The 24,346-nt window shown below is 43.9% G+C and overlaps 1 protein-coding gene across 14 annotated transcripts in view; it reads left to right on the forward strand.

The window, feature by feature from the left end:
* The window catches only part of FHOD3 (formin homology 2 domain containing 3), a 463,300-nt gene that overhangs the window by 72,238 nt on the left and 366,716 nt on the right, over window positions 1-24,346 (forward strand). For all 14 annotated transcript variants that reach the window (XM_072829309.1, XM_072829316.1, XM_072829312.1 and 11 more), the window contains exon 3: window positions 3,204-3,268. In XM_072829309.1, the coding sequence (XP_072685410.1) occupies window positions 3,204-3,268 (65 nt within the window). The remainder of the gene's footprint in view (window positions 1-3,203; window positions 3,269-24,346) is intronic.

Genomic DNA, 24,346 nt, shown 5'->3' on the forward strand with positions numbered 1-24,346 from the left:
ATTTTAAAGATTTTATTTTAGGGACACCTCGGTGGCTCAGTGGTTGACTGCCTTTGCCTCAGTTTGTCATCCGGGGGTCTTGGGGTCGTGTACTCCACTGGGCTCCCCACAGGGAACCTGCTTCTCCCTCTATGTCTCTGCCACTCTGTCTCTCATGAATAAATAAATAAAATCTTTTTTTAAAAAAATTGTCTTCTAAAGACTTTATTTGTGAGAGAGAAAGCATGAGAGCCTCTGAGCATGTGCATGCATGAGCAAGGTGGGGGCGGGGGCATGGGGAAGGGGAGAAGCAGACTTCCCGCTGAGCACAGAGCCCTAGGCTGGGCTTGATTTCAGGACCTCAGCTGAAATCAAGTCACTTACTTAACCCACCGAGCCACCCAGGTGCTTCTTGATACATATTTAAATAAAATCTGGAACTTCTTGTAATTCTTCTTGAATTCTTAGAATAAACTTAATTTGGTTAGCCAATATTTTCTTAACTTGAATCTTAATTTTTTAATGTGTGTCTTTTTTGTTAGGTTTTGGTATTAAGGTTACACCAGTTCCTTAAGAATGCCTGGACTCTATCCTATGTAAGCTCTTGAGAAGGTTATGAAGCATAGGGCAGGATGCTTTCAGCCTGGGTCTGTTTCTACCAGCCATGTGACTTGATGCAGTTTATCTCCTTTCTACAAACTTTGTATTCCCCATCTGCAAAATGGGCACAGAAATAGTACCCACATTGAAGGTGGGGGAAACCAGGGATGGGATGGAGATGGAGAATCCATCTGTGGACCTGGCTGCCACTCACTACCACAGCCCCTACAACAGCCCTCTTCTTTGCTAGGAAGTCCTGGGATCTGGGGCTTCCTTTCTTTTAGGTGGTTTCCACAGCCTGTGGCCCCCAGTTCCCCACAGGTTTCTTCCTGAATTCTTCATGAATTGTAGGATTTCATGTACAGGGGCAGGTGGGGAAGGAGTAGTATGTTGAAGCAGAGGAATTATAGGTGATAAAACTACTACAATATAGTCCTTTCTTCTGTGGTCTTTTCAATTCCTTTAGAGTTTAGTAATTTAGTAAGCCATTTGCCTGCTTTCTCAGTGCACAAGCACAGAGAAGACTACCTCTCCAGAATGGTGGGTCCAGCATAGCTTCCTCAAGACTGTCTTTGTTTCCATGCAGGTGCCTGGAGTCCTAGACTACAGCACACTCCCACTGTGGGACTGGAGAATTCTGTGGGAAAATAAGCATTTCTGCAAGATTCAATTTTGCAGTTGTTTGAAGATAAAGCAGGGCTATCAGTCGGCCCTCTTGAACTTTTCCAGATCTTGAGGTTTTCTGAAATATTTTCCCTGGCCGTACTATACTTTCCCCCCATATCTGGGCATCTAAAACATGTACTTTTGTCTACATGCTTTATTTATTGACTCATAACTGCTGATAACATGAGTTATAGAAAATCCTCTAGATCTGTGGATTCAGGGTTTGCTGTTACTCATAATCACAGTCTGGCCTTAACTCATTGGTTCTCTGGTTACTGCTCTAAGCTTGACCTCTGCCCATTGCTGGGTACAGCTACACACCTGGTGGCTGCTGTCCCCCATCCCAGAATGCCCTGAAATCTGTTCAATAATTCACTTCCATGCACTTAAAGCTTTCTAATGTGATCACAAGAACTGAAGGAGGATCAACATCTGGATTGTCAGAGAAAGATCTTTGTGTTAAAAAAATTTTGCAGTCTGTGTTTATAGGAATCCCAGATTTGTGAAGATGGGTCAAGTGTTGTATACTTGTTAAAGCTCCTTGAGACCAGTGCCTTGTTTCATATTTGCTATGTGCAAACAGATGAACAAAGAATAAAGGAGGGGCTCACCCCCATCTGAGGGGACTGTGAATGCAGATTTTCTGCTTCTAAGCAGCTGCTGGGCTGGAGGCCACCGCATGCTTTTGTAGGGACTATGCAAGTGGTTTTCCTTTCTTCTCTGAAAAAGATCATTTAAAAAGCCATAGTTTCCCCTTTCCCCTTGTCTCAAGAATAAATAAAACTGTTGCAGTGATTATTATGAATTCATAATCACAATATTAGCCATGTGCCCTGGTGATATTTTGTTCCTTTCCTTCCAACAGGATACCAAAACCAGGAAGCAGGAAGGCACTGCCAGATTTAATGGGGGTGGGGGTTGGGGTGGGAGGAGCGTCCAGAGAAGTGATGGGAAGTGTTCAGCCATGTAGAGACCCAGTAGGTTATCTGCTGCTGTGCTGGTTGGTTGGCTCCATTTTACCTTTATTCACTGGCTCCCCAATTTGTCCAAATCCCAAAGACTTTGTTACCCCTAAGTAGCCAGGACTCCTCTTTTTTTTTTTTCTCCCAGTTATTGTCTTCTCTGAACTGCTGTGTGCTTTGGTTCTTCTTTGCATGGGGTGGAATGAGCCCCAGTAGGAGCAGAAGAATGGGGGAGGAGGGCCCATCTTGTTTTCTCTTAAGATTTGAGAGTGAGAGAGAGAGCGTGTGTGCATGTGCGCGCGTGCAGGAGTGGGGGGAGCATCAGAGGGAGAGGGAATAGCAGACTCCCTGCTGAATGGGGAGCCTGACATGGGGCTTGATCTTGGGACCCAGAGATTGTGACCTGAGCTGAAGGCAGACACTTAACTGAGCCACCCAGGCACTTCCTCGCCCCGCTCCCCACAACCCTGTTGTTTAAATGAGGTGAGAAGGATGCAGAGGCATTGTATAAACTGGCATTCTTGAGAATAAATATGCTGTAAGCGCTTTGGTGGACTCCTACCTTCCTGTGAGCAAAGGGTAAAAGCTGTAACTGTCTTGACTTACTACACGTACATGTTTATATTCAAAAACATGTAAAAATGGTCAAGCAGATATGTATTGTTACATTGCAGGGATCTCACTTGATGAGCACAGCTTTTAAAACTTTCCTAACATGGTCAAGCATGAGTATATGCTAAGTCTACAGATGGAATGAGTGGACGAGATTTGGTAATAGAATGTGTGAGCCAATCTAACAGAATCAAACTTCATCATTTAATTTTCTGTAAAGTCCAGTGACATCTCATTATTTCAGGACAGATTCTTGTTCTGTTGAGGCCTCTGCTTCTCTAGAGTCTCTTTGAGGTGGGTGTACCAGAACCTTCAAGTTGACTGACAGCATGTAGGTGTTGACTGCTCTGATCCCATGTCTATTTTGTCTTCTGTCTCCATTAGGCGGGGCAAGAAGCACAGCATCATCCTGAGGACACAGCTGTCCGTGAGGGTCCATGCCTGCATTGGTGAGTGACATGTGCAGAAGGGGATACTTGCCACCTGCTCTCAAGTGATTAAATGTGTGATAAGAAAGTCCTCTAAGCAATGAAATACTTAGGGTTATGCTATCTACTTGGGTAAACCCAATCACAGATTGTTAGTTTAGTGAAGCAGTTTCTGGCAATAGTTTTTGAAGCCCTGTTTCATTTTGACTTCCTTTACTGTTTGGTTAGTGAATAGGGCTGGAGGTAAGATAGATTGTTGATGAGGTTCTTTGTGGGGCAGTGATCGTGTGAACCTCCAGCCAGTTGAAGTGATCTGCACATGTCTTCTGGTGACTCTGCACAGCTCCCTATGGAGAAGTGGGGGTTGAGGCTCTGGGCTATAGTCACGTGATAAAAAGGGATGGTTCAGGTCAGTGTAGGACAGGGCATACATAGATACAAAGCAGTATGGTGTCAAGGGGATGTATTCGTGGTTCAGAATGGTTTGCAAGTGGTCACACAGGGACCCCACTGGGGCCATTCTCCAGCCATTTTCTTGTACCTATTGGCTTCTTCACCTACACATGTGGGTTGAATGGCAATGAAAGCAGTTATTTACATGAAGTAGACCATTTTAATGTGAAGTGTACCTAAAACTGTGCCCTGGTTTCTTCCTGGTGTTGGGCTAAGTTGAAGCAAGTATCTAGTATCATAAAAAGAAGAAAATTAAAATTTACTTTATATATAGAGGTTTTCCATATCTGAGTCATTTTGCTTTTATTAAAGGTTGTGCCCTTAATTCAGGCCTCTCATTAAGAGAGCACAAATTGGGATGCCTGGGTGGCTCAGGGTGTGATCTTGGGGTCCTGGGATCGAGTCCTGCATCAGGCTCCCCACAGGGAGCCTGCTTCTCCCTCTGCCTATGTCTCTGCCTCTCTTTCTCTCTCTCTCTCTCTCTGTATATCTCTCATGAATAAATAAATAAAATCTTAAAAAAACAAATCACCATGATGAGGCCCCAGTCTACACTTGGAGTGTGGGGGCTGAATGCAGTGGAAAGGATTGTTTCTGGCCCCTTCCCTTCCTCCCTGCTTCCCTATTTGAGACCCAGGGATGGGATGAGGAGGTGGCTGATGTGGAGGGGAATCTGTAATTTTAGGTCATCTGGTATTAGATGTGTGAGGCCGTAAGGGTCTCCAGTGACCACTTTTGTGTTGCCAGCGAGTAATTGTATAGCAGACTCAAACCTCCGGGGTGGGGAGGGTCCCTAATCTTGTTGGAAACATAGTGAGATCTGTAGAACCTTAGGAGTGACTTTTCATTTCTGCCTGGTGCACTGAGTGACCATAAACTATGTACTATAAAAATTACACTATATATTTAATAATTTGCTTTTTTAACTTACTGGCTTTACACTTTTTCCTGTTTCATATCTAGAAATCATGTCTCCCTGAAAAAAGGGCCTGTGACCTTATGACTTTGGGTAACCCCACCACCACCCACATCCAGATCTAGAACAAATTCCAGTATGTAATGTGCTAAATACTGTTGAAGTTAACTGTTGGTTGAAGGATAGCTGATAACCTGTAGAGATTTGGGACATGAGTATGAATTGGTATTTCCCAAGACAGTAAGGCAGTGGAAAGCAGAATAACACTAAAATAGGCTAGATCAGAATCCTAATGAACTAATTCCTTTTATGTGAATTCACCTTTTGTACTTAAATATTTCAAGTAGAGGCATTTTTAAAACCAGCTTCTATGTTATTGACTTGCTGCAATAACTTAGGTATTCTATGGTCTCATGTAATACACGTACAACGTAAGACACATAACTTACCTCCATAGCACTTTGGGCACCAGCAGCCTGTCCAGCGCTCTCCTGGGACATGCATGCCTTCCTGCTGGAGGGGTTGAACTGGGTACTGATAAGATCAGTGTGTTTGTTTCCAAATCTCCTTATACCTGTTGCACTTGCTATTGGAATGAAGTAATTGAATGAAGTAGAGGTGAATATCATATAAACTGATTAAATTTGAGCATAAAAAGTCACTGCTTTGAAAATTCATGGACTGTTTTGGACAGGATCCAAAATTGGTTACTACAAAAGCATTCGTCAATGTAGGCAGGTTACAGCAACTTCTAAAAGTTGAAATATTGCAAAAAAAAAAAAAAAAAGAAATGGAGAAGGGCTCTAGTCTTCACCAGTCTGTTCTTATTTGACTTCACAAAAACTGATATTGGAAATCCCAGACCACATCAGTGGAGGGGTTCATGAAAGAAGGTCCAGAGAATTCTAGTTAGTAGACCCTATTCAAAGAAAGGTCATAGCTTGAACCTGGGTGTTAAGGTGTTGTGTGCCCAGTGTCTCATCACAGGCAAACCAGGACAATCAGTTCCTATAGCTACACATTAAAATAAGGTTTTAAGGTGTTTATTACTTTCAAAGGATCTCGTTCTTTAATTAGTTCTCGCCATTCATTACCTCAGCCCTAATTATGTTGGATGGGAGGGTTTGACTGTATAAATGAACGTCAGTACCCAAGAAGGCAAAATTTTTCCTATGTATTAAAAAACCCTCTCTCTTGTCCCACTTCCTATTATTGGCAAGATCTGGAATAGATTTATTATAATAGCACTAAATATTATCCTTTGGTTATGTATAGAAAATGGAATGTATGCATTATGTGTACGAAGTACCAACCCCCATTGTGACATATTCTTTCCCTTTCCAAATGGCAATATTAGAGGAGATTTCTTTGGGATGAAAAACCCAAACCTGGAACAATCTTCAGTCGAAATGACAAAAGAAAACATGACCAGAGGGAGAGAAAAGCTTTTTCACATCAGTTGGTTGAATCCTTATTTCTTTTCCATATTTCCCCTCCTTGCCATATGAGCAGTGATTGAACTATTGCAGACATTGGACAGTCTCTCTTCTCTTAACGCCTGGCACCATATGCTATTTCCTGATGACCCCTTTCCCACCACGCAGTTGGCCTGGAAGGATCCAGGATGAGTTTTGGCTCATGGGTTTAAAATGCTATCAAGTAAATTTCTCCAAAAGGCTTTTTTTCACCCAACAATCTTTTCTCAGCCATTCCTGTTTTTATTAAGTATAGGAATGTTTAGAATCCAGGACTGCATGTTGATGAATTGGAGATGACATACCATTGGAATTATCCAGTGTTAACTTTGGAACTCTGGACCCGATTGGGACAAGAGAAGAGTGGAGCCTTTATGGTCAGCAACTGAACAGACCTCACAAAAAGTGAAGGCCATTGGGCGCTGCTTTGAAGGTCATGGCTGGCAGCTGATAGTACGGCAGTGCCGGAGCAGGAAGTTGGAATGAGATCTCGGTACGGAGAGAGACCCAATGTTCCTCTCCACTGTAATTTTTATTTCTTTGCACAGTTTTGAGTATGACCACTTGATGTAACACTATAGCAAACAACACATGACTCGCCTTCCAAATCTAGCTGCAGTCCCTCAGAAAAACCAGTGGTCATGTTGTGGGCATGAACTTAGGTATGGATGGAAAAAGATCTATGACAGGCATGTAAAGTCTGCATTTTTATGAGGTTAGCTAGAGAAAATAAATTTTTTGGTCTCTGCAAGTGATCCTATTTCCAGACACCAGAAAAATGTTCAGAGGGCCAACTGGCTCTGATGACTAAATCTCATCCTGAAGAGAAAAGGAGTGGAAGAATTGTAGGGGTGAGGAATGGAATTGAGGATTTAAAAACAAACAGATTTGAGGTCATTAGGATCCTCAAGGTAATATCTGAGTGTTTTCTACTGGCTTGCTTTGAAGGCATTTTATTGGACTTAAAACCTCTGTGCTTTAGTTTTCTGGACCAGACCCTGTCTTCTTATTAAGAGAAGAAACCCTGTCCAGTGATTGTCTGTGACAATGTAGGGTGGACACTTGCAAGTATCCATCATTAAATTAAACAAAAGGGTAAATTGGATGAAGGTTGCAAAGTATCATTTCTGATGGCAGTTGTGAGAAATAACCTGGTCCAAAGGTCTTTGGAGTTTTTAGAAGCATTTCCTCCAAACCTAGGAGATGTTGAGGTCTGCCCATGAAGATAGAGATGAGGGAGGCAGAAATAGGTAGCTAATGTGACTAATGTCTCCACTAGGTTAGTCTCCTTGCTCATTAAAGGTCAGTTCACAGAGAGGACTCTTGTAGAGGCAAGAAAATCCTATGAGGAGAAGTCTGCTTCACATATTGATACAAAAAGTAGTCCATTTCCAGCAACACAAACAACAGAACAAGGCATCAGCTGTCATTTGCCAAGACCTCTCCTCTCCTGGCTGGTAGCCTCTTCCACCTTGCCAAGCTTTCCGACTGGGTCCAGCATCACTTCTCCTGCTTCTGAGTGTCTTTTTTCCTTAGAGCTAAGTTTGAGCTGAGGTTTTATGTGGCTGAGCCCTCCTGGCCTTGCAGGAAGGCCTCCTTCCAAATTTTTTTTTTTTTTTTTTGATGTTGCACTTGTCCCTCGGGTGGGCTGTTATGTGACACTGGGTTTTGGCCTGCTAATTGGATTCCAATGTGGTCCTCTCTTGGCCTCTTGACTCTGGAATTCTCATGAAAACTAGAGGTTCCTTCTGCAAACTGCAAACTGCCTTTTTTGATCCCCTTGGGCTTACTAGCACCTGGGTGGTATTTCTAAATTAGCTAATCAAGAGGAGGAGCTCCTTAGCATGTTGGGGGGATGGGTTACTGAGACACTGGAGGCCTGTATGGTAGCTTGGGTGTCCTGCTCCTCTGAGTGCTGGGAAGGGGAGTGGGTCCACATAGGTGCTGCTGGTCCTATGTTGTCTGAGGTGGCAGGCACCCATGCATCCATTGGGTGACTGTGGAAACCATAACATAGGCTGTTGTGACCAGAACCACTCCCACAATCACTCTTTCCCCTCTGGCCTCCCTGCCCTGCTGTGTCTGACTCCAAGTCTTGGGCTTGGGCTTCTTGCTGACTCTGTTCTGCATTGCCCCAGCTTCTGCTCTTATCCTTTCTCTATGGCCTTGGGACAGGGGCAGGTGTTCCCTCCTGCCCTATTTGTGGATGTCACAGTGGCCAAGTTCACAGCATCCTGGCTATGTCCTTCCCTAGTGGGGTTAGGCACAGCAGGTCACGTTTCCTATTTTCTGTCCTTGGATGTAGGGATCCATGGATTCTCCAGAAACCCTGGAACCCACTTCCTATCCCTGTCTTTCTGCAGACACCTGAGCAGCTGGCTTTGGCCTTGGCACAAACTGGTCTCAAGTTTGAAATCCTGTGTCTCCCTTTGTATTAGGAGATTTTAGCACTTATATATATATATATACTGAAACCTCTCTTTTATACCCCATCAAGTCTGTGACCCATTTTTACTCACAGTTCTGTTCTTTAGGTAAAAACAGGCTCTCTGGGCTAATCAGATAAACACCTCCCGTCATCTGTTTCCTATTAATCTACCTCAGCTCCCAGGTGCAGAGCCCATAGAGTGTCCACATGTCCAGAAAGCATCTGGGCTAGGAGAGGCTAGCTTCTCAGTCTCTCTGCTCTGCGGAGGTGGCTACCTTGAGGTAACTTACGGCAAAACAGTGATTGACAGATGTGCCCTTGCTACCTGCCCCTCCAAGGCAGAAAGCATATGGGGAAGCATGTGAAACATTCCAATTAGGTGGTTAAACTGCCCAGAGTCTAGTGTTTAAGTCCTGATGGCTATTCAGTTCCATCACACCTCTCTGCACATGCTATAAACTTAAAGGACAGTATATAGATAGGTCAGGAATGATTTGTTGCCAGAAATTAAAAGAACAATTAGAGAATTAAAAAAAGACTCTACTGTCTATAGACATACAGGTAAACATAAATACAGAGAGTGAATCAAGAAAAGGAGACACACTTATGAGAGAATTAGCATGAGAACCTTCCAGATACAGGTGGAAACTCAGGTCAGCTATGGGAATTAAGAGGAAGGAAATAAAGCAAATGTGAATTGACCCATACAGGGTCTCTTAAGGCAGTTTGACTTCACTTTTGTGTGCTTCCTTCCCCCTTTGAGGAGGAATTATTCATTCATTGCCTCTTTAGGACTTTGTTACCTTTTACCTCTGAATAGGTTAGATTGTTGCATAGTATTTGAGCATTGCCTTAGAAATATTATTCATGTTTACTTTGCACAGTCCTATTAATTGCTTATATCCTAAACAGGCAACGTGAAAATTTGGCAGAAATGGACTCTGGAGAATGTAGTCTTAGTGGTGGGAACACCTGTAGCAGATGTTACAAGTTTAAACCATGTGCTGGCAGCTAGACTCCAAAGTTGCTGTCCAGCAGAACCTTCAATTTTATCCAGAAAACCACCACTGGTAAAGAAACCACCATGCTTTAGAGTGTTGCTATAGATGCTTTCTACTTACATGTCTGAGCTGCCTGGGGGCTGTAATGGAAGCTCCAGTGATGGTCTCCACCTGAGGCTCACCCCATGAAGGGACCGCTTCATTTTTTTTTTTCTTTTTTGTCATGGAACAATAAGAGTATATTAGGAAGCAAAGAGATTTGTCTGGTTACTAGTTATTTAGAGGGCATGGAAGCTGAAAAGTAGGATGGATGGCTTGCATGCACCTTGCTACATGGAGGTTCTTCAAGGATTAGATGTGCAAAAAAAAAAAAAAAAGATTAGATGTGCATCTATGTGTTTTTCAGGTCTTGCTGAGGGACTTAGAAAAAATGGATTCTTGGGTGGGGATTCTTGGCACATTTTACCGATTCCTGTTGCATTAGAAATACCAAATGGGAAATATTTTAACTTGGGAATCAAAACACATGGAAAGCATTAGTAGTTGAGCAAAACATGCAGCCAGTTCAAAATTTAATTCAAAGGAGGTAAAAAAAAAAAAAGGTGTTTAGGAATTGGTTATAAGTGCTATAGTCTCAAGTTCATGTGCCAGAGTAGTAGTGATGGAATATCAAAGGAGAAAATGAAAAAGGTTAGCACAATTGGAATCTTATTAGTATAATTGAAAAGGAGGAAACAGGGGGGCCTGGGTGGCTCAGTCAGTTAAGTGTCTGCCTTTGGCTCAGGTCATGATCCCAGGACCCTGGGATCCAGCCCCATTTGGGCTCCCTGCTTGGCAGGGAGTCTGCTTATCCTCTTCTTTCTTTTTCTCTCTTCCTCTGCTCCTCCCCCAACTCATGTGCATTCTCTCTCTCTCTCTCTCTCTCTCTCTCTCATATAAAATCTTTTAAAAAAATGAAAAGAAAACATTCTGTTAAGTGTACTGAGAGGTGATGTGATTTATTTCTATTCTGGTAACTGGACTGTGATGTGTGGGCAGGAGGGGGATCCATTTTCAGGGATTTAGGGAAATCTCTGTGGGACAAAGTATAGCATTCAGCATGCAGTTGATTCTTCAATCACTTCTTAGCTTTTTAAAAAGATTGCATTTTAGATTAAATGGTCAGCTTACTATCACTCTGAAAATTAGATAATGTATCTGCAAATATTTCAAGTTGTAAAATGCCATGAAGATAATTAGTTTGAGAAGAATTCTACTAAATTGTTTATTGTCTACCATGGCCATTTTATTTATATTTTAAAAGATTTTATTTATTTGAGAGAGAGAAAATATGTGAAGCTGACTCCATGCTGAGTGCAGAACCCCTGATGCACGGCTTGATCCCCACAACTGAGATCATGACCTGAGCCAAAACCAAGAGTCAGATGCTCAACCAACTGAGCCACCCACATGTCCACTACTTTGGGCATTAAAAAAAAGTAATGTGAATCATGTTCACAGAGCGGCACCTTTGCAGTTGGGTGCTTTCCACCCTTGGTTTCATGGATCCTCACTAGCCCTCCTGAGCTAGGGGAGGGGTTGAGAGAATAAAGCTTGAATTTCTCAGTTCTCCAAGGAGTACTCTTTGTACTGGCCTGTTCCTTTGCTCTTTAGACCATTTATATGGTCTTCAGCCCTTTTCTAGATACATGATTGCAGAGCCCACTGTGACCCTTCTGGTCCAAAAAGTCTGAAGTGCTGCCAAAACCTCTAAGTAGGTTTTTCAAAACATTTGCCCTAGTGAAGTTCCACCAGGCTTCAAAGGACGCTCTTCTGAATTTTGGTATGGTTCACAGATGGCCTTAAGGGAAAGTTAATCAGCTGAGAAAAATGGATTTCACCCTTCAGGAGCTGACTATGTTTAATTATGCAGTTGAAATCCCTTTTCCCAAGCCAGGCTGCTGACTGCTAGAAGGGAGCTGCCCCATCCCTTCCAGGCTTCCATCCTGACTGGCTGGACATGGCTTCTTTCTCATTTTGGGCTTCACGCTGGGCAGACCTGGAAACTAAGACTCAACTGATCTAAGCTCCATGCTGTCAGTGCTGGCTTTAGGAGCTATCGGAAAGGAACACAAGGTTCTGGGCTGGAGGCTCTGAGTCCTGCTGCTCTTGGTTTGGAGGTCTGGTCCTTATCTGGGAAGATCTAGGAGGTAGGGTTTTTGTTCCAGGTAGCAGTTAGCTCTTGAGCATTTGAAGGTGGACGGTTTTATATCCAGCCCACAGAAGCAGACTCCCAAAGTATTTGTTGATTAAAGAAAGCCACTGTAATAGTGATTTATGATAAATATTTAATCTTCATTGTGTTTCTGGCCCGGAGCTCCTAAAACACTTGAAATTCTTTAAATAATGAGAGCAACAAAGGTGCTTTTTCTTATGTTAATGAGGCGATTTTGTCCCCCACCTTAAGGGTTACCAGAAGAACTACCCATGTGATGGGGGGAGTTGAAACTTTCAGTCCTGTCCCTGATCTCTTAGCCATTGATGAGTGATTCAGTCAATCATGTTAATGACGAAGCCTCCATACAACCCAAGAGGATAGGGTTCAGAGAACTTCCTGGTTGGTGAACACAGGGAGATTCAGAGAGAGAACATGGCGGGGCTATACCCCTTCCTCATACCTTGCCTTAGGCATCATTTCCATGTAAGTTACATCCTTTTATAATAAACTGGTAATCAAGTAAAATGTTTGAGTTCTGTGGGCTGCTCTATCAAGTTAATCAAACTCAAGGAAGGATCCATTGGAACCTCTGATCAAAAGCTGGTAGATCGGAGGCACACATGACAATTTGGGTTAATTACTGGCATCTGAGGGTGGTGGGCAGGCTTGTAAGAGTGAGCACTGAACGTGTGGCACGTGATGTTATTTATAGGTAGTGTCAGAATTGAGTTGACTTGTAGGGTACCCAGTAGGTGTCTAATGCTTGGTGGTGTGGGAAAGCCTACACCCACAGATGTTGAAATCTGGTGCAGGAACCCAAAAGAGCTTCTGAAAGGGTATTGTTACTGATGCATGCTTAATTCATTTACTTCAGAAATGAATTTGGTGTTTTCTTAGGAAAAAGAATAAAGGGCAGGAAGTATAATGTGAAAGTAAATAGTAACAAATCTGTGGAAGTGGGTGGAATGTCATTTTAAAGCATTTCCAGGAGAGCTCTGGGTTCTGTGGGGGGTACTGTGTGGATCTGGAAGTGCACTGCCTGAGATTGCTCATGGCCTGGGTGGCCTGTCTGTGTGCCAGGCAGAGCAATGTGAGTGGGACCTTGGGGCACCCACTGCAACCTTCCCTGCCTCCAGCCTTGTTAGGTCTGCCTGCTTGTTTATAATGGTGAGGACAGGGGCCCTGGTGCCTCCCTCCTGGCAGTGCTGTGAGCATTCAAGGAGATAGTGTGTGCACAAGCCCAAGCACTGCGCCTGGCATGTGCTACCTTGGGCAAATGATGGTAAATGTTGTCCTCATCCTTATCACAGTTTTGTGTTTTGTTGCTTTACAAATTGTCAGAGCAAAGTTGAAATGTGATCATTCAGTGGCTCTCAAAGGAAAACACTTTTTAAATTTTTTAAATTTCCATTTCTTAAAAAGATTTTATTTATTTGAGAGAGAGGAAGAACACAAATGGGGGAGTGGCAGGCAGAGGCAGAGGGAGAATCAGGCTCCCCACTGAGCAGGGAGCCTGCCATGTGGCTTGATTCCAGAACCCTGGGATCATGACCTGAGCCAAAAGGCAGATGCTTAACTGACTGAGCCACCCAGGCGCCCTAAAGGAAAGTACTTTGAGTGTCTGACGTGTTTAGAGACAGAACTGTCTAACTAACTGGAGGAAATGCATGTCTTGCCTCCAATTCTTGAAGGGCCTTCCTTATTCAGAAGTGGATATCAGAATTGTATTAAATATTAAACTAGGGCAAGAGATTGTCAAACTCTTAAATAGAAAACCCAAATGATGCTCAGCTAATGTGTTTAAAGTATGATTTAGCTGCTACCCTTTTCTGCTTGGCAGATGGATTTGTAACTGCAAGTCAACACATTTCCATTAACATTTTACTTGACACTATTATGGAGTTGGCCATCCTGGGTCCATGATTCCTGGTTAACTAGTGGCATTGAGGTCTTTTTGTGGTTTTCTTCTCTTCAGTTTACCCTGCTCTAGGGGTACATTTTAGAATGTTCCAGAAAAACCCTAATCTTCACTGAAATTGAGTGGGTTTTGTGAAAGCGAAGGCCATTTGATACTACCATTCTATGTGTTCCCAGATGGTGTTCTCCTGGAGGAACCACCGAAATGGAGGGTGCATTTAATTGAGAATGTGTTCAGGCTTTACACAAGACAGTTGGGTACATGAAAAGCAGTGAAAACACCATAATGTAACACCAAGTGCTAGTTACATTGTGTAACTTTAAAGTGGAAAAATTGTTCTAAGTACTATAAAAGTAGTCAAAATATGCTGTACGAGTTGATATTTACACAATGGTCAGATAAGCTGTTCAGATTGCACCAAAAAATATAATCTGTATGTTTTGTCTAGAACTACACTAGTGATGGTAAACTTTGACACATAAATAACCTATAACAGTCATTATCAGCTGGCTTTGTTTCTGAAGGATTTTGTTAATGACCTGTTTGACCTTAAAAAGCTGTCTCACCATGTCATGTGTTGGCATCTCTTCTACCTCCTGTTCAGCACCTTGGGGCCTGGGGTTGGTGAAGGTGGGGATGGGCGGACGGCCCTTCTTCCCTTCACAGGGCTTAGGCTCTAAGGCCTCAGAAGCCACCAGAAAGCAAAGAAGAGTGCCACGAAGCACTTCACACTTCATCAGAAAGCCATAAAAACAATTACCAGTCCATTAGGGACTTGAAAGGGAGCTCCACAAAGCTGTCCTGACTGGGAATTGCCAAGACTCATGTGAGTCACTGATGAGATTTGTGCTGTGGAGTTTTTCCTCTTTTCTTTTTTCTTTTCTTTTCTTTTCTTTTCTTTTCTTTTCTTTTCTTTTCTTTTCTTTTCTTTTCTTTTCTTTCCCTCTTAATTTCTTTTTTCTTCTTTATCCTTTCTCCTTTCTTCTTTTCTTTTTTCTTCTTCTTTTTTTTTTGATAGAAGATAGTAGATTCTAGAAGCGAGGCATGTCATTGGGATGGTCTCACAGACTGCCTGGAAAGCTCAGGGCAGGCTTCTCCAGGGCGGGACTAATGGTGTACGTATTCACTGTGGGTATTGGGATGGTGGTCCTCCGAGGGCAGCTTGGTCTTGGGGTTCTAATCGCAGCCCTGCCTTTTGTCGGCTGTCATCCAAGGTTTGGAGTTTAGTCCTTTCTGGGATCTGACTCCAGGCCTGGCCTTCGTCAGGACTCTGAGGGAGTGCCAGGCTGTGGCAGCTGGGTTTGGGGCTTGGGGACTGAGTCCCTCCCACTCACGGGTGGGCAGGCCACTGCTGACTTGGGCAATGTGGGAAGGACTCCAAATGAGGTGGTACCTAGAATGCAAGATTAAATATTTAAAACATACCAGTGTATATACATATTTTATATAACCCTCCTTTGGCATGTTTTAATTTTACTTAAACAAATGGCTGAGGAGGCAAAATAAACTTAAAAACAAGGGGGTGGGTGGGAAGCAGATGCTCTAGAGCAGTCCTACTGAGGTCTGGGCACCCAGACTGTAGCCAAGGGTGCTGGTTCCTCTTCAGAGGTGTCCTAGTTTAGAGGAGAAGGTGTGTGAGGGAGGAGCATGGGCAGACAGGATTCTAATTCTGAAATCAGGATGGTCAGCAGTGAGGCCTGGGATGTGACATCAACTTCCCCAAGAATGGAGACCCTCACACTTCCCTTATGAGCTGTTTGAAGGCGCTGATGAGCCATATTGCTGTCTCAGGTCAAGAACCTGGCTGGCATCTGGCAGACCTGTATGATTTTCATGAACCTGACCTTTGTTGCTGCTGCTGTCAGGAGTCAACAGTGTCCTGTGGGTGGATTTGAAAACCTCTTTATCCTTTATATTACTGTAATGTTAGACATGTTTAGCTTTCCACCTGACTTGGAAAAGAACTCTTCAAGGCTTATTAAATACCTTTTGGGTGCCACCACTGTGTTAAGTGCTATAAAGGAAATAGGCATGAGGCTTTTCCATTCCCTCCCACGATTCTAACTAGGAGCTTAGGCATGTAGTTTCCAGCTCCCTCAGAGTTCAGGATCTGCCGTTGATATCTGTGCTGTGTCCACTGGATGCCTGAACTTCATCTCACATCCATCTCTTATTTCTCACCCCCCCATTGGAAGGGCTCTGGCTCACCTACCCCTTGTGTCCCCAGTACTTCTAGCATAGGATGCTGACCCTTCACTTCTTCTCTAGTTGGGTGATCTGCGTCCTGTTTCCCAGGATGCTATGTGATCCTTCAGGGCAGGATGGAGAACCTTCTTCTCTCTCAGGGTAGAAGGGTACAGAGGTCTCAAAGGAAGGAGGAGTTGGGTTTCTAGGAGCCAATCATACATCTGCTCTGAGTCTCAATTTCCCCTCCTGAACTTGGGGATGGAATTCTTTTCAAAGTAGAAGAATTTTCCATACACATTTAAAAAGTATTTTTTTTTTGTCTGATAGTATATTTACATTGAGCTTTCTCTTGAATCTTGTCTTTGCTGTTTTCCAAGAAAGTTTGCTCATAGAAGTCTAATTATACTCTTCATTTCTCCTGATCCTGTAGTGTATGGAATCTGGCTGATAAGTTTGTTAAACTAGATGTGTCAGGCTAAGCAGAGAGAAAACAAACCCCTGGGGCCCCCCGGTTCCTCCCAGGTCTGTTGTTTCTTAGATATAAACAGAAAATGGACAAAATGTATTTTGGGGACGGAGCTCAGCCCCTGAAGAGGCCCAGGATGTCAGAATGGAACAAAGAGCCTCTCATTCCTGTCTATTGCTGCAGGGGCATTGTTTTTTCCCTCCCTTATTCCTTTAGGAAGCCACAGTCCCAGACCCAAGAACTGAAGAATTCACCTTCTTATTTCCTAACGAACTTACGTGATTACTCGTCATTGTCTTTTCCTGGAGCATTGATTTTTTTTTTTTTTTTTTAATACTTGTTCCCTGTACACACAGAGCCTAGGATGATGTGGCATGGCTTTTTATTTTCCTCTAATATGGGTACATCTTAGGGGACTCTGAATCCTGCTTCTCCCATTGGCAGTGGGAGCAGGGAATTCTACATGGCTTTTCAGGAGGATCCTGGCTGCCCTCACTCCTGCGGGGGGAAAAGATGGGTGGACATGGGGAAAGGCAGTGAGCCAGTGAGGCTCAGGCTATCCCTTTTTGGTGTCCTATTGGGATCCTCAAGATCTTTGCTTAGCCATGGGCAAGCAGCTTGCCCCCATGGTAGGCCAGGGGTCATTCCCTGAGCTACTGGGAAGCCTATCTGGTCATGGTGGGAGGCCAGTTCTCTCCTGGGTGACATCAGTCTGGCTGTTGTCCCTCTGAACTCAGGAGGGAGAGACCACAGTGTGATCTGGGGACCTCTGGAGCCCCAGAGAGATGTTCTCTTGTACAAGAGGCTCAGGAGTTGGGGCTGTGAGTACTGTAGCTCTAGCCCTTCCCCTGGAGGCATAGAGTGCCATTGACAAGCAGCTTAGGGGTGAGCTGTGTGCACAGCAGAAAGGGGTGATGTGTCCAGAGCAGAGCTGACAGGCAGCTGTTTCTACCTCTCTTGCCTCTGCAGCGTTTCCAGTTTGGAGCAGCGTGGCTGTGCCAGGCTAAATTAAACTGGAGGTGCCCTGCGTTTTCTTCTTTTTAAGGCTGGAGTATTTGAGGTTAAAGAGAGGGAGTGAGTCTAAAATAAAATGTGACTCTGTTGGAGGTGTGCAGCCAGATGCTGTCTTTGTGCTTGCTGTTCTAGAAGAGATTGAGCCTGTTTTGTGCTGGGGTCTTGTTCTGACATACATGATGGCCATTGTCCTGAGTTCTGCTTGTCTTGAGTTTTCTGGGAGCACATTCTATGCTTGGAAATTTTTGGTCAGCATGTCTTTAAATAACAGTAGGACATAATCTCTGGCTTGGTTTATCAAGGTGTGAGCTGGACATGGTTTGGAGATGAATGTGTTTGTGGCAAACTTGCTTTAGAAAGTCCCTTGGGGAGTGACTGATATAATAGGTCAAACTCACTGATGATGGTTCTTGTAACACCTAGCATGATTTTCCACTCGGCATTCTGAGGGGAAAGTGGGAAGCCAAACTCCCCAACTCTGGGACCTGGAGTAGTCCCAGCACAGAATTTATGAAAGCACTTATTGTAAAATTTTTGGGGAAAATAACAGCAGGACCACATAGATCGATACCCTGTCATTTATGAATGACACCAACTTGGAAAGATCAGGAGTTCACCTCTGTGAATGGGAAATGACCTGCTTTAGCTTTCTTTCCTCTGGCCTGTGAGAGGTGGCCCATGGGTACTGACCAAAGAGCGGTGATTGCCTGTGGGCTGGGAAATTAGGACTCGGAGGGCAGAGCGCCCAAGGATTTGTGTTGTAGTCATTAGTCAGGGTTCTGTTTCTTTTCTTTTTCTTAAGATTTTATTTATTTCTTAGAGCACACACAGGGGGAGGCACAGAGGGAGACAGAGAAATGGACACCCCGCTGAGCACAGAACCTGACATGGGGCTCGATCTCAAGACCCTGAGATCGTGACCTGAACTGAAGGCACTTGACTGAAGCAACCCAGGCATCTCCAGGGTCCTGTTTCTGATGCTGGCACATCTTTCCATGAGCAAAAGGCATGGTTTTATGTGATGATGCCTGGACTCCTTGGAGGGGACACTTTGAGTAGAGGCCCCACGGTATGCTGAGGCTCAGTCTTTCCATAGACTGGGTTTTTTTACAGCCACTTGGCTCATGAGCACCTGCTTTTGAGGGAAAGGCTCATGGAACGGATGGAGAGCTCATTTTGCCAGGGGTTGGCCCTCTTCCCACACAAGCACCTGGGTCCCTGCATCTGAAGGGGCGCTCATGGGTGCTTGGGAGTCCAGATAGGGATTCTTTGGGGATGGGGCAGTCTTGCCTAGGGAAGCTTCTTTACATCAGTAGTAGGTTCTACAGGGGGGTATAATGGAAATGGAAGATTCAGGAGTTGGAGCTCCAGCACGTTCAAAGCTCCAACCATAGGGGCGTGTCCGGGGCCTTAGGAAGTCCTGAGACATGCCTAGGCTGTTGAGCCATGGTTCTCCCACTCAGCAGCATGAGACCTTGAGTCAGTGACTTCATCTCCCCAGGCCTCAGGTGACTTTCTTATAAAGGGGTGGTCATGATTCTGTGCATCTCATGGGGCAGTTGGGGGCCCAGATAAGATGACTTGTGTCCTGGCCCTCCAGCTTCAGCTCTGCTGGGCTACTGGGGACTCGTCAGACAGGCTGTGTAGCCCTGTGACTCTGTGCTCGCCATTTGTTGACTCCTAGTCAGACTTTGGGGCTTCGCTCAAAGACCCTACCACATGATGGGGATAGTGACGTGTGTCCTTCTGTGTCCCCCCACAGATGAGACCAGGCACTTTGAGTACTTGTCACAGCCTCCGGCATGAGACGGTGGCGGTGCTGGTCCCTGTTTAGGAGGGCAGACATTGGAGCTGGTCTACCTGGTTCACACCCTGGCTTCACCGCTAAAAAGGCTGTGTGACCTTGAGCAAGTTACTTCTCTCTGCCTCCCTCTCCCCACCTGTAGAATGGCACAGTTGTAAGGTTGTTGGCAGTTAAATGAGTCAGTCCACTCATTTAATCTCACCAGGTGGTGAGACGGGCCCCGGGCACACAGTAAGCCCTACGTAAGCACCGTGGGGCAGCCAGCATGGGCTTCCCGGGCACAGTGCCTAGCACACGGTGGGCCTTACATCCCTGAGTGAATAAGAGGGGCCAGAAGGATTTGGGATTATGGGAGTCTAGCTGAACTGTCAGGCGGGAGAGTTGTCTTCCTTTTTTTCCCCCTGAAACACTTCTCCAGTTTTTCTGTAGTGCTGATAAGATACAGAGGCCAAAGCTGAAGTGTCTGCTAAAAAGCCTGCCCTGAGCAGGGACCGAGGAGGGACTGCTTCCCACCGCCCCAGGCCCTGACCCCCTGCCCCTGTCTCGTCCTCCCCCTTCCCCTAGGGAGGTGCACGGCTGCTGTGCTGCGAGGACGGAGCTTGCCGGGAGCCAAGCAGGATGTAGCTCTCGCTTCCCCTTCTGGCCTTGTCTGCATTTCATGCTCAGGCAGCTAATTTGTACCTCACCGTGGAGCACATTCTTTTACTTTTGGCTACTGTAATGGCACATGGGAAGGGCGGTTTTAATGGATTACTGTTTTCTTTTAGAGATTAAGCTTTCATTATGAATATAATTGTGGACACTTAGCCTCCTGGTACTTACATATCATTTGCCAATTAGGATAATGGACTAGAAAGTCCCTTGGAAAGTGACAGGGACCGAGTTAAGCCTGTAACTCAGCTCAGGGTGCTGGCAAATGGAATGCTTTGCCAACTGGAAGCAACATATATCAAGTCTGTCTGCAAAATGCGTGTGCTGAGAGGTCTGAAAATATTCGTGACCTTTGAGAAAGAGAAATTAAAATTAGTAGGCAGCCGGGCGGCAGCCAGTTCCAGTAGTTTGTGATGTGGTCATCCTGGAGCATCTGCCATGCCTGCTGCATGCTTCTGGGACGGCTGCAGGGCAGGAGGCTGTGCTGCTTAATTTTAGAATTCCGTGATGAAATGAAATGTTGAAAGCATTTATGATGGATTTGGATCTAATGTTGTGATGTTTCCATCACTTTTAGAGGGCCTGGGTCTCCTGGGCACTTTCTCTTATTCCCACTGGAGCAGGATTTCCTCACTTCAGCATTGTTAACATTCTGGGTAGGATACTTTATTGTTGTGGGTCATGTGCATTGTGGGATGTTTACCAGCATCCCTGGCCCCTGCCTACTAGATGCCAGTGCAACACCCCTAGTTGTGAGAACAACAACAACAAAAATGCCTCCAGACTTTGCTAAACATCCCCTGAAGGGCAGAATTGGCTTCTCCTCCTTTAAATTGTGTTAACGTGGTCTATTCCTAACTGCACTATGATAGTATGGCCCCAACCTTCAGAAAAATCTGAGTTCTGTGGATATCCCATGTGAGGGCAGAGAGCTAATCCATGTGGTCTACATGCACGGTCTTAGGAAAGGTCTTTGGAGGTGATGAGTGGTTTGATGAAAGCTTGGAAGGATTTACACAGGTAAAGAGGTGCCTGGAGGAAAGACACCTGAATGGGCATAGGCAGGGGCAGAGTGAATTTGGCAGCAGAGAAAATCCACTCTATTTGGACACAAGGTCAAAGCAGGAAACAACATGGGTATGTGGGATGGGGGTGTAGGTGGGACAGGGAGGTAAGATATGCCTTGGTTTTCTGACCTATCTACTGGGGGAGGATGCCATATGTTCCATAGTTTCCTTGTTAGGTTCAAACAAGATAACATCTATTTAAATATTGGGTTGCCCAAATAAACATATTAAGGTCTTTGTATAGACAGTCGTCAAATACAAGATATGATTTTTATTTACTAAATGGAAAATCAGGGAATCATTAAAATAGGGTTTTGAGTATTATGGAAATAGATTGTAAGGAAGAGTATTCTAGAAATAGTATATAGAATGAATTGGGTGGGGAGAAGCCAAAAGGTCAGGGTGGAGGAGAGGAGGCTAGTGTTGCAGCTAACTACCAGAATATTTCAGGGGGTCTTGGTGGTAAGGAGGGACTCCAGGGTTATAACTGAGAAGTCTAGTTGGCAGATGCAGTGGTTGGCCAGGTTCCATGATTAACTGAGTATGGTTATACTTTTCTTGCTCCCCAAAATGATTGAAAGTTATATACAGTATTAAAACAACACAAAATAGTATATTAAATATGGATCACAACAAGTCAGAAAGAACAAAGAAATAGAAGATACCAGGCATCTGGGATGAATTGGTTACTGCAACTGTTCATTCAACATTAGCACTAAACTTGCTGGTAGTTCAGTTGCAAAGGAGACCACTGCCTTAGAACCTAGATGTTTCATTTGGTATATCTCTTTGAGATGGTCTGGAGGAAGAAACTAGTATTTTGGCTCTGATTTAGATTGTTATACAAAGGCACAGAGTGTTTTTAGCTATAGGTTTTAAAAAACCACCCAAACCTTGTTAAAATGGATCGATCTTTCTTACTTTTAAAAGATTTTATTTACTTATTCATGAGAGACAAACAGAGGCAGAGACATGGGCAGAGGGAGAAGCAGGCTACCTGTGGGGAGCCTGATGTGGGACTTGATCCCAGGACTCCGAGATCATGCCCTGAGCTTAAGGCAGATGCTCAACCATTGAGCCACCCAGGCGTCCCTAATATGGACATTTTTTTTTTCAATGAGGCTTTTGGAAAAATAGAGGCACATTTAAAAATCTTGCCTCACTGGTGTTAAGTGGCATCATTTATGTCTTTGCCAAACTCCTTTCGGAAGTCTAGTTGGTGCCCAGTGGAGCCTGGCAGGCCTGGGAGGGGTTGGCTGACATGGGGAGATGGTGGTGCATTTGGTTTGGGGTATTCTGAGTTAGAATAAGGACAAGTTATCTTGTTGAGAAAGACGGTACTGGAGGCATGTGGAAGGAGAGAGAGAGATGGGCTAGTAGTTCAGGGTTGCTTGTGATGCTGCACAAAGACACAGGGGTAGATATAATTGGAATATAGCCTTTATCCATTCACTTGACATCACACTCACAGAGGTACCAAAATAGCAACACTACCACCACCGGCAATATAATTATCTAGAAGAGTTAAATTTCTTTTCCATTTTTTCCTGCTCTTTGCTCTTATATTTCCAAATCTATGCTATCAAAGCGTAAAACCATTCCAAACCACACTCTTCATTTTAGCCCTAGTTTACTCTTACGTGCACAGGTACCTTCATGTTTAACGTTCACCACCAATCCTTATGTGGACATCTTTTTAGTCATTTTGTGTGTTTAGAGCTCATTCCCTAATTAGGGAGTCCTTGAGGTCAAAACTGTTTCCATGGGCACCTGGGTGGCTTGGTCGGTGAAGCACCTGCCTTTGGCTCAGGTCATGATCCTAGAGTCCTGGGATGGAGTCCTGCATAGGGCTCCCTGCTCAGTGGGGAGCCTGATTCTCTCTCTGCCTCTGCTCCTACCCCCATTTATGCTCCACCTCCCCTATCTCTAATAAATCTTTTTTTAAAACTGTTTTCATAATCCAAAATGTATTTTCTGCCCCCACCTCATCCTGTCATAAGCCTACAGTGGAGTTTTCCAGAAGCTGCTTCTGACTTATGATCTCACAACAAATTGCATAAGCAGATAGGTGAGTCAGGCTGTCATGTATTAAGAGAGAAAGAAATTTACAAAAATAACAGTGATGGAACTCTTTTTCACTAATTATTTTTGGGAAAAGAGTTATTTTTCCTAAAATGTTATTTATATTAGCATAAAACAGGTCTATTATTTTTTGACTAGTAAAACATTTTGAAATTTCTGTTTTAATTTCTAAAAGGTTAATGTGGATATCACCCACAGAAACAAAGCTCTTTGGGCTCCTCAATAATTTGAAGAGTGTAAAGAGCCAGGGATTAAAATTTGAGGATCCTCATTCTAGTAGATTCTTCAAGAAGTGCTTTGAGGTTTTGTATGTTGTTGACAGTTTGCAGGTGCACTTGATATTTAACATTTTTTGCAGCTCTGTAATGGCTGACATTTTCTTGTTATTCAACTTTCTTTTTCTTTTTTCTTTTTTAAATATTTTATTCATTCATGAGAGACAGAGATATAGAGAGAGGCAGAGACACAGGCCGAGGGAGAAGCATACTCTATGTAGGGAGCCCAAAGTGGGACTTCATCCGGGGACTCCAGGACCATGCCCTGGGCTGAAGGCAGGCGCCAAACCGCTGCGCCACCCAGGGATCCCTCCATTTTCTTCTATATAAAATGTTGCTTTAAAAAGTCTGGTGGGGGCACCTGGGTGGCTCAGTCTGTTAAGTCTCTGACTTCGGCTCAGGTTGTGATCTCGGAATCTGGGATTGAGCCCCGAGTCAGGCTCCCTGCTCAGTGGGGGATTTGCTTCTCCCTCTCCTTCTCCCTTTCCTCCTGTTCATCCTCAATCGATCGATCTGTCTCTCAAATAGATAAAATTTTTTTAAAAAAGTCTGGTGATAATCTACTTTTCTTCCCTTCATAAGTCACTTGTTTTTGCTTAGATAACCTCCCCTCAATTTTTTTCTTGTTCTATTCAGTAATTAGACTGTGTCTTGATGTATGTTCTTCCAGGCCAGTATTCTCAGCTACACAATGTGCTCTTTCAAAAATGTATTTTCAAGTATATGTATTTCTTAATTTTAGGAAAGCCTTCTGGTATTATGGTTTATAATACTGGTTCTCTTGTTTGGCTTGTCAGGTTCAGGGACTCCAGTTTTCTGTATGTTAGATCTTCTTTGTCGACCTGCAGTAGTTCACTTTGTTTTGAATAATTTTCTTCTTTTAGAAGGAACAAAAAGTCCTCATTTAAACTTACACATGTCTTAAAGCATTATCTGTTGTATTCATTTCCTCTTGTGTTTCTTCTAGTTTGGTATTTCTGAGGTGATTTTTTAAAATTTCAAATATCCGAGTTCTGTCATTTCTAAGTTTTTCTTAATTCTGATTTATATTGTTCTTGTATTATATTAATTCTCTGTCTTTCGTCTCACTTTTTAAAAAGGCTATGGCTTGGCTCTTTAGGTGTGCCTTTCTGACATGCTTTTATTGTCTATGAGGTGGTCATTC

The sequence above is a fragment of the Canis lupus genome, chromosome 6 (assembly GCF_048164855.1).
Source record: "Canis lupus baileyi chromosome 6, mCanLup2.hap1, whole genome shotgun sequence".
Classification (NCBI taxonomy): domain Eukaryota; kingdom Metazoa; phylum Chordata; class Mammalia; order Carnivora; family Canidae; genus Canis; species Canis lupus.